This window comes from Emys orbicularis, chromosome 6 (genome assembly GCF_028017835.1).
Source record: "Emys orbicularis isolate rEmyOrb1 chromosome 6, rEmyOrb1.hap1, whole genome shotgun sequence".
Taxonomy (NCBI): Eukaryota; Metazoa; Chordata; order Testudines; family Emydidae; genus Emys; species Emys orbicularis.
Window position 1 is genome coordinate 41,672,009 of NC_088688.1, and position 11,320 is coordinate 41,683,328.

The 11,320-nt window shown below is 38.0% G+C and overlaps 1 protein-coding gene across 1 annotated transcript in view; it reads left to right on the top strand.

Annotated features, from left to right (window-relative positions):
• Positions 1-146, top strand: part of NLN (neurolysin) — a 59,004-nt gene extending 58,858 nt beyond the window's left edge. Inside the window, exon 13 of the mRNA XM_065406625.1 lies at positions 12-146. Within this exon, the coding sequence (XP_065262697.1) occupies positions 12-146 (135 nt within the window). The remainder of the gene's footprint in view (positions 1-11) is intronic.
• The last annotated feature ends 11,174 nt before the right edge of the window (positions 147-11,320 follow it).

Below are 11,320 nucleotides of genomic sequence, written 5' to 3' on the forward strand. Positions count from 1 at the left end.
TTTTCTGTCAGGCTGGAATGAAATACAGAAACCTTATCCTGAAACCTGGAGGATCTTTGGATGGGATGGATATACTCCAAAATTTCTTACAGTGTAAACCAAACGAGAAAGCTTTCCTATTGAGTAAGGGATTGAATATTCAATGAAGCAACTGATCCTTTGGAATGGTACATCAGCAAGGTGGGCATCTTGAAATCTAGTGTATTTCATGCCTTTCTTAGACAATGTATCACACAAGGGAAAACCAGTCACTTTTAGATTTTTTTTTTTAATTATTATTGTATAAATAAACAATTTGATTTTAAGTCTCACCGGGCTACAAAACTTAACACATTGTATGAACACATTCTAAGATACTGTGATGAAATTTGTGTAGTGATTTTATTTGTGAATTGTTATGAAATTCTACAAATCTAGAAAAAATACTGACCTGTATCTCTCTTAAAAGAGACATGGTTGAATTATTCTTTGTGAATTAATTTAAAAATGAGGAAAAAATACATTCCCCAAAATTAAATAATCATTTTTATTCTACAGTTTCTTTTATTGTACTGATAGCTCACTAACATATACTGTCTAAATTAAACTCTCTTTACTATGATTTGGGTTTATCTTGCTTCCAGGCAGAAGATCCAAGAATCAGACTTGAGAGAGGTGTTTTGCTCCTGAGGGTGTTATTGGATGAGAGATTTGCATTGATGACACCTTTGTCTTTTATTTTTATGTTAAACTATCATCATGTACCATGTAATTTAAGAACTTCTTTCCTAATTTCAGTTGTGTCTCCTGGGTTGGGTGAAACAGGTGAAGAAGCTAAGATCCTTGCAGTTCTATCATTATCTTCTATTTTTGTTGATATAAAGCTTTATTCTAGGTCACCATCCATCTCCTTTTCATTCTTTCCTACCACCACTGGCAGTCACTAGAAAGCAATACTTGTACAATTATAATAATTTCAATTGTTCTGTGAAGTCTTTCATGATATGTAGAAAAAAACAATTTATGTCTGAGGTAAATTTTAATAGATTGTGAAAATCAATCCAAGAATGGTATCCATGTGCCCTGAATCTTATTAGTAATTCTTTCCAAGGTGGCAACCTGGAGATGTTCCAAGAAAAGTCACATAATTTAATTATTTTACATGTTGATGGAGAGCGTGACTGTAAGTTCATGCAGTGGATTGCATTGCAGTTTCCTCCAATAGAAAATAACTACTTATGCAATTACCCAAATAAAACCATAGGCGCAGAGGCACTCATTCTTGGACTATATAGAGGCATCACCCTTAATTTCCTGTTGTCCACTCCCAGCTTTTGGCAAACAGAGGCTAGGGACACGCAGAGCATGGTGTTGCATCCCTGCTTATCCTGGCTAATAGCCATTGATGGACCTATCCTCCATGAACTTATCTAGTTCTTTTTTGAACCCTGTTACAATTTTGGCCTTTACAACATCCCCTGGCAAAGAGTTCCACATGTTGTCTGAGCGTTCTGTGAATAAGTACTTCCTTTTGTTTGTTTTAAATCTGATGCCTATTAATTTCATTGGGTGACCCCTAGTTCTTGTGTTATGTGAAGGAGTAAATAACACTTCCTTATTCATTTTCTCCAAACCAATCAAGATTTTATAGACCTCTGTCATATGCCCTCTTAGTCGTCTCTTTTCCAAGCTGAAAACTCCTCAGATAGAAGCTGTTCCATACCCCTAATCATTTTTGTTGCCCTTCTCTCTACCTTTTCCAATTCCAATACATCATTTTTGAGAGAGAGCGACCAGATCTGCATGCAGTATTCAGGATGTGGTCGTACAATGGATTTATATGGAGGCATTATATTTTGTTTTATTTCTATCCCTTTCCGAATGTTTCCTAGCATTCTGTTAGCTTTTTTGACTACCATTGCACATTAAGCGGATATTGTCCGAGAACTATCCACAATGACTCCAAGATCTCTGTCTTGAGTGGAAACAGCTAAGTTAGACCCCATCATTTTGTATGTATTGTTGGGATTATGTTTTCCAATGTGCATTACTTTGCATTTATCAACATTGAATTTCATCTGCCATTTTGTTGCCCAGTCCCCCAGTTTTGTGAGATCCCTTTGTAACTCTTCGCAGTCTGCTTTGGACTTAACTATCTTGAGTACCTTTATATCATCTGCAAATGTTGCCACCTTACTGTTTACCCCTTTTTCCAGATCATTTATGAATATGTTGAACAGCACTGGTCCCGGTACAGATCCTTGGGGGACACCACTATGTAACTCTCTCCATTCTAAAAATTGACCATTTATTCCTACCCTTTGTTTCCTATCTTTTAACCAGTTACTGATCCATGAGAGGACCTTCTCTGTTATCCCATGATTGCTTACTTTGCTTAAGAGCCTTTGGTGAGGTATCTTGTCAAACGCTTTCTGAAAGTGAAGTACACCATATCCACTGGATCCCTCTTGTCAACATGTTTGTTGACCCCCTCAAAGAATTCTAATAGATTGGTGAGGAACGATTTCCCTTTACAAAAGTCATGTTGACTCTTCCCTAACAAATCATGTTCATCTATGTGTTTGATAATTCTGCTCATTACTATAGTTTCAACCAGTTTGCCAGGTACCGAAGTTAGGTTTATCAGTCTGTAATTGCTGGGATTGCCACTGGAGCCTTTTTTTAAATGATGTCACATTAGCTAACCTCCAGTCATCTGGTATAGAAGCTGATTTAAGTGGTAAGTTACATACCACAGTTAGTAGCTGTGCAATTTCATGTTTGAGTTCCTTCAGAACTCTTTGGTGAATACCATCTTGTCCGGTGACTTATTACTGTTTAATTTTTCAGTTTGTTCCAAAACTTCCTCTAATTACATCTCTGTCTGGGGCAGTTCCTCAGATTTGTCACCTAAAAAGAATGGCTCAGGTGTGGGAATCCCCCTCACATCCTCTGCAGTGAAGACTGACGCAAAGAATTAATTTAGTTTCTCTGCAGTGGCCTTGTTTTCCTTTAGTGCTCCTTTAGCACCTTGATTGTCCAGTGGCTCCACTGATTGTTTAGTAGGCTTCCTGCTTCTGATGTACTTAAACATTTTTTGCTGTTACTTTTTAATATACAAACTTGCATGTCAAAAGTTAGGCACCTGATAAAAGTGGTCTGATTTCAGAGGTGTTAGGAACCTGCAAATCCCACTGACCTCATTTCAGAACATCTGAAAATCAGGACACTTATTTAGATACCACCTCTAAACACCCATGTTTTAAAATGTTGGCCCTCATTGTATCCTAAGCTTATAATACACAGCTACCTGCTGAATTTGTACTTTATCAACAAAGTGGTATCATACCTCTTTTAGAAAAAAATTTCATATCATTCTCACTGAGTACTCATTTCTGGCATGTGCCAAAAAGACAGAGGTTTCAGCTGCCTCAGAACGTTTGTTTGGCTTCACAACCCAGGGTTCTAAAATGAGAGTCAAACGATAAAACGGTGAAAATATTGCCGCCTTTTCTACCATAATCTGGCAATTATTATAAGGACTGGTGCTTCCACTGAGTATGGTGCTACCAGAAAAAACACTGGTGTCCTGCTATCTTGCTGCAAATGGCTGGTTTTCCAATAGGAAATGATATGGCTGCTAGTTCTTTTTAGACAAGTAAAAGAAAGATCTGTTTGTCTGTCTACTACAATATGTCTCCTGCCCTTCTTATCTTTTGTCTCTAGCATAAGGGCTGCATGCTGTTCCTACCTGTATACCATTTAACCTTCATTTCCTATCCCAATACTTTTTCCATGCTCTCATGATACTCTTAAAAGCTTATTCCAAAGCTAATGACACTGCATCATATTCTTCTGTAACAATCTATATCCCTTAATACTATTTAACATCAGTGCCTGATACTGCTTCATTGTAGCAATTGTAGGACCATAGCACACCTCAGAAAAATGTGATCACACCTCATAGGAGAACATGCAGGATAAAGGGGTAAGGGACCACAGAATAGGAAGGACCTGTAAGTGATCTGCGGGCCAAGATGTTAAATGGAGGGACACAGTTAGATCACTGATGCAAACTGGACCTTCTGCCCCTTCATAGGAAGGAACTACAGTAACTGCCTCAAGAAAGGAATTTCTGACATTGTAACTGAAGATTTTAAAATGTCCATCTTCATAATCAGTGCATCGACCTTCCAAGAAAGAGAGATAGTTAAGACTCACAATCCACTTTTATAGTGTGTGACAGGAAAAACGGCTCTGTCACTTGGGTATATCACACTGCTGTTGTTGTCACCATTTGTTTTATAAAATAAAGCTTCCTATTGTGTAGTCATTATGTAATGTGAATGTAATTTTCTTAAATGATGATTTTACTGTTTACTAAGTTTTTATATATACTGATGTTTGTATCATCACAAGTTATATATGTACTCAATGATTTCTCAATTAAAAAAACAAACTTTCAAATGAGCAGTTGGAATTTGTGATGTTACATTTGTTACCCATTGGCACTCCTCTCCCTGTCCTGCCCAGTCCCCAGCGTCTCAGTACAACTCTGTGTAGCTCAGCAGCAGGGAAAAAAATGATTAATTTTGCAAGCCAGTTCTCTTTTGAATCATTTGTCTGGGTGCAGGTAAAATGCCTACTGCTTTAATGATCTTGAATGTGGTTGTGTGGTTAATAAATGGAATTGGAGCTATAACGAACAATATATTACTTCATTCTAAAAAGGCACGTTGGATATTGTCAACTGAGTCAATATATCTGTTAAGCCTACAAGTAAAAAATAGTTTTATGTCTAAGAGGAGACAATTTGTCCCTATTAAAAAAAACCACCTCACAATTTGGAACAATATAGTTCAGTGTTCAAGAGAAATCCAGGAGTGGAATAACAGAAAGATGTATGAAGAGTGAAGGGTATGTCTACACTTCGAGCTGGGTCTGTAATTCACAACTTGAGCAGACATACCCAGACAGGCTGTGATCATACTGAAAATACAAGTGTAGTTGTAACAGTGTAAGCAGCAGGAGAGGTTAGGCTCCCTCAGGATGTTCCTGCATCTGGAGAGCCCCATCAGCCCCTTGCATCACAATGGCTACATTGTATTTTTAGTATATTAGCTTCCTCAGAGTTAATGTGCATATTCTCATGGAGCTGGGAATAACACTCCCAGCTCAAAGCATAGACATACCGTAAGAGGTACACTGCCAAAGTGGTGCACAGTGTTTTAGCCACATAACTCCCTGCTAAAATCTGTCAGCACCACATATGTTTCTATCCCTCCCCCTCTCCAGTTTTTGGGAGCGAGATTGGAATCTTTCCTCTTTCTGCATCTCCTCTTGGCAGTTCCTTTCCCCCCCCCCCTTTCTGTGTGGGGAAAGCTATTTCATCCCACATGATGAAATTACTGTCTGCCCAGTAAAATGAAAATGTTATGGCATCATGCAGAGGCAAATTAAGTGGAGCCTAGATTCATCATATTTCCAGCTTCCTCTCATTCCCTCGAAGGATCCACTTTAATTTGCCATTAGCCTCATATAAATGAACATGTTTAAAACAATGCCACTGGAAAATATAACACACTTTGTGACATAAACCAGATTGTTAATTTTAATCAGTAAATAGGGTTAGCCAATCACCAATCTTGTTTCTTGCACAATTCTATTAAAATCAATTGTACCAATGTCCGTTAGACAAAAAACAATTATGATGACTATGATCATTTATAAGAGCAGTTATTGCAATGAAAAATGAGTCACAGGGTCAATGTCTCCAGCTTTCAGCCTTAGAACACTAAGTACTTTTTAGGGAACTGTGATATAAGGGCTGAGAGGTAAGTCAAGTGGGGAGTGTTAAAGGGGCTTTCCAGAAGCTGAGTGGGTTGCATGGGGAATGGTGAGGACAGAGAGGGAGCTGGCAGCTGAGGATGTGGTGGGTGGGAGTTAGATGTCTGGAAGTGTTGGGGAGTAAACCAACTACTGGGAGGGGTTAGAGACTGACTAGATGTCAGTGGCAAAAGAGGTTAAAGTGAGAGGGAGGGAACCAACAGCTGAGAGGAGGAAGTTGGACTGGGGTGTTTTTGTGAGGGTTGTGGAAAGGTCAAGATGAATGTTAGGGTGGAGACAGCAGGAAGGAATAGGAGGTGTGGACAACTATACATACCCAGTACCTCAGTGCGGTTTACTGATCATGTTTGAGTGTTCTAAGAAAAGTATACAATTTAGCTGTGTGTGTACACATATGGGTATATAGAGATCATTGTCTTTTAAGTCAACTGCAAAAGATAGCGCTAAAGAGCCTGAGATTATGCATCAAAATGTTTAAATGATTCCGCTTGGACATCATCTTGTGACGACAACATATTCTCTATGAATATCGTTGATGCTAGCTCTCTTGTGTGTAAAGAAAAACTCTGCTATGGGGGACTTCAATTTGGGAGACATACACTGGCAGTCTTGAGCAGCCAGCAGTAAAACTTGATTAGTTTCTAAAAATTATATATGATGATTTTCTTAACAGAAGAGGTCATTGTATAGGTATCAGTGATCATAATCTGATTACATTGACACCTCCTCATCAATTATTGGGAGTGGACCACATCCACCCTGACTGAATTGGCTTTCAACATTGGTTCTCCACTTGTAAGGTAACTCCCTTCTCTTCATGTACCAATATATATTTATACCTGTATCTGTAATTTTCACTCCATGCATCTGAAGAAGTGGGTTTTTTACTCACAAAAGCTTATGCCCAAATATATCGGTTAGTCTTTAAAGTGCCACCGGACTCCTTGTTGTTTTTGTAGATACAGACTAACACGGCTACCCCTCTGATACTATTCCTTATAGATATTCAAGTGGAGTGCATGAAAAAGCAATAGTCTACCCTCTAAATTTTGGAGGATGCACTCGACTGGGAGCTGAAAAATTTGGCCCCTTGTTATTTTTCTAACCCCTTTATTTGTTAAGAGTGATTAGTTATATGGACAATCCCCATAAACAAGTTACAGCCAAGATCTGGCACAAGATCAGAAATACAATTTCTGAATGCAATATAAAACTTAATGGGTACAGTCAATAATGAGAGACCCAGGCTTTTCACAAGGACAAATTGATTGGACATTCCAAATATGGACAAGTTTTGGCCTAAAAAGCTATTGCCATAAAAGCACATAAATAGCGGGTTTTGCATACCCAACAATAAAGATGCATTTCACATAAGCACTGACTGCACTACCTGCAGGGCAGAAGCTATAGTTTTATACTTCAGTCCTCACAAACATCTATAGTAACTGCATCCTATTGAAAAGTTGATACTAAGACCTGTTAAAGGGTTTATACCAGCAACCTGTAAAATACTAATGAACCTAACTCAATGCAACTTCATAGGCACTATTGCCCTTTGAATAAATATTTAAATATAGAAATGAGTCAAAAGCACTGTTTGAAAGCTATAAAAACATACTATATTTCCCAACCTGTATCATCTATAGAAGTTTTATTTCATCAGGCTTTGATGACAGAATATACAAAAAAGAGCACAGCATTCGTAATAAATAAAAATTACAAGAAACCTCCTATTTTCTTGTAATATGGTCCTGACAACTAATATAAGCCTTTTGGGCAATACACACTGAATAACATGTTGGAAATTGTTATTTCTCAAATCCCACAGTTGTGTATCCTTGGTGTTAATGACATTAACATTTTGTGAAACTGTTATAAAAGCTCTATTACTATTGTTAATGCTATCTAAAATAGCAGCCCTAAGAACATGGATGAATCCAGCAGGACAACAAGAATCTATATGGCTTAACCTGTTCTGAATAAACCTCATAATAGAGCAAATCACTAAAAGCAACACAGAACTGTGATCAGTTTGCAAGGCCGTAGGGAAACAATCACTTATTTTAAATTAAACAACATATGTACACGGTCTGGCTTTTTATCCATTTGATATTTGTTATAGGCACCACTCCACACCCATACTTAGTTAGATTTGTTATTATATAAAGATACTTAATTTCAGTTGTTAATTTTATTTTTAATTAAAGAGTTTGAAGGGGAAAATCCTTTTCTGCGGCTTTTTATTATCTGTCTTTATCTGAGTGATACAAGACCTAATAATCTTGATAAGTCAAGCAGCACTTGTATTTCCATTGATACAGAATATAAGAAATTTTCTTTAGTAAGCAAAAGGTATTTTTAACCAGGAAAGGCTCTAACTTTAACCTTCCTGAATCCCTGCTAGCATTAACCTACATGAATTAACAGTAGATTGAATGTGTCATTATTTTAATATTCACTCATGCAGTTATTAACATCTCCTTTTCTTTCCCTCCTTCTGTCTGGTCCAATCTTCTTAATGTTTTCCACCATAGTGCTGAAAGGCAGTGATAGCTATACCTGACTCGTCTGGTACTGTTGTTAATGGAATGGACAAGTAAGTAATCTTGTCATCTTTTTGGTAACGCCGCCCTCCTGACATCTTTATTATTAGTCTTTTAAAATAACAACTACTAAGGGCCAATCCCTCCCCAATGCTGCAGACTTTGAAGGGGATAAAAGGAGTAAATATCCTGTTGAGGGGCCATAGTCAAGGGGCATCTCTCTTGCATAACATCCTTCATTGGCAACCCCTGGGAAAATTCCTGTGGAAGTGAAGGCTGAGTTTAATAGTATGATCAAAGCTATTACCTCAAGATAAATATTTCTACCTTTAAACATTGTATAATGATTTCTTTACTATTGTTAAGACTAGGTAAACCTGCTCGTTTCACTTGAGTGATCAGATTACAGAGCTAACAGTAGCTCAGCATGTGCATTTTTTCTAAATTAAATTCTTGATGATTAAATACATTTCTTTTAAAAGGTTGTTTGAGATTTGTAGTGACTGGTATTTACACAGAACAGATCTCTGATCACCATGGTCCCAATTCTGTGACTTAGGGACAGATTCTCAAAGGTATTCAGGCTTCTAACTTCCATCAACTTCCTTTGAGGATCTGGCCCTTAATAACCTACATTTTCAAACTGCATGAACGTGATCCACAAAGGAATAGGTAAGTGAAACCCACAATGCCTCTCTTAGCCTAGGAAGTGTTTAGTTATCAAGAAAGCTTCCTAAAATATTTAAAACTGATGCTGATTTTTTCCCCCAGGGTTTAGTAAGGAGCAGAGCCCATTATCATTGATCAACGCACATTGTGGAAAATTAAACCTTTCCAGATTATTACCTCATGATGGTTAAGGATGTTTCAGAAGTTGTTTAGTTATGTGATATGTTTAATTAAAAAGGAAGACCAATGTAAATGTAAATAATCTGATTCATGCTGTATTGTGCTCAGTGCCGAGCCAAAGTCAATTACACAAGAGGTTTGTGAGTTGTAGATATTTGCTTTACTCATAAAACTGCCACTCCCCTGTTCTACGTGTTCTGGGAAAGTTGAGGATCACAATAGGGAAGGATTACAATAGGAACATCCCAACTTGCTATCTATGTTTAATAGGATAGAATTGCTTTATCTTGGAAGAGAATATAATGCGAGAGTGTAGTCTTGTTCTTGATTTTTAATTAGATTTGGTCCTCGCATATGGCTTTGTCAATAATTGGATAATTGCATGAGTTCCTCCTGTGTTTGAGAGCTGTCTCTGTACACTTCCTGCAAATACACTTTTATTATTAGCAACAACACACCTTTGAACAATATACTTCCTTTAGCCTGTCATTAGTTTGATCAGCTGAAGGACTGCAGTGTATTTAAAGGAGTGTTAAGAATGGACAGCAGTTGAAATTAATATTTCCAAATTCACATTTAATTTAGATTATAAGGACACTGTCAAAGCATTTGGATCCTGCCTGTTAAGTTGTATGTTATATTTGTAAAAGTGCTGCTTATTTTGTTAGCAGTTGGGGAAGAAGGGATTTAAAGTAACCTTTCTAGCACTTAGAAAATAACTTTCTTTTTCTAAAGCATAACATAATAATTCTTGTGTCTTCAGCTGGGTTTATTAATAATACTTTGTGGCTACAAACATAGCCACACCTGGGCACCCTGCTGCCTCGTGCAATTCTCAGCCCTGAGTTAGGTGCAAGGCATCCCATGCATTGTATGGAGAGAGTAAAGCACCTAAGAAAAGGATTCTTAAGAGGCAGAAAACCAAGTGGGGAGCCACCTACACTAGTCAAGAATGAAATACAAAGGAAAGGGACGGGACTTGGGCCCAGAGCCACAAAGGCATTTAGGTGCCTATGTCTCACTGATCTGGGCCTTAGGCACCTGACTAATAGGCTGGAGAGAGGCACTTATCTCCACTTGGAATTCTCAGCTGTGAATTCTCTCCTAGAGTTAGGTGCCTTCAGGTCAGCCCTTTCTCACAAAAAATGAAAGACTCTCAATAGCCCAACTTGGATCTAAGAGCCCTACCTTCAAAGTCCTATGCTGCCTGATTTGGTGTGGGGACTTGAACCCAGGTCTCACACATCCATGGTGAGGGCCCTAACCACCATTGCTCAAAGTGGGCAGAGATGATTTTGCCTGGGCACGTACCTTAATTCTATTTCCTGGTTTTCAGAAGTTTAAGTTTTTCTGAACTTGATGTTCTGTAAGGGCACAAGATGCCACTGGGCAACACTAGTTCTGAACTAAGTCTTTGTCAGTTAATTTCCTTGGGGTTTTTGGTTTGTTAGTTTTTAAAACTGAAAGATAATTATTTATTTGTTTGTTTAGGAGTTAGTGATCATTGGCATGTGAGTGTAAGGTTCAAGCCTAGCCACTGACCCATCTGTGGAGCTTAATCCTTTGTTGAATAACATTTTCAATATTGCTTCCCCAAAGGGGTGGTGGGTGCCATGCAAAAGCAGGGCTAAGTGTTGGGTGATTTAGACCCTTTGGAGCCCAATCATAGCTATGGTTTGAACGTCAGGAAACATTGGTAGAATCTCAGTCTTAAAAAATGCTGGTTTTGGTGGGGGACAACATCTCAGGGGTCGCTATATCAAATGACCCTAAATTTGGATCGCTAACTAGGGCCTGCACCTTAATGAGGCACACCAAATTTCAAGGCAACTTGAGTAACCATGTGGATTTTATAGCACTTAGAAAAGCCTTCCTTTAAAAGAAAGGGTCTTCTCAACCTTAACTAAGTGGAGCTGGCAATGGTCAGCAAATCCTTGCATGTATACTGAAGTTCAGAATAAAACTCTCACTTTGTTTCATCTTCTTTTGCAATGGCAGTATATATGTTAGTGATCATGAAGTAATAATATTCACATTGTGAGCAGCTAGTGGCATTGTTTCAAAATTGCTACTTATTAATGTCACCATAGTTATCCATAAAA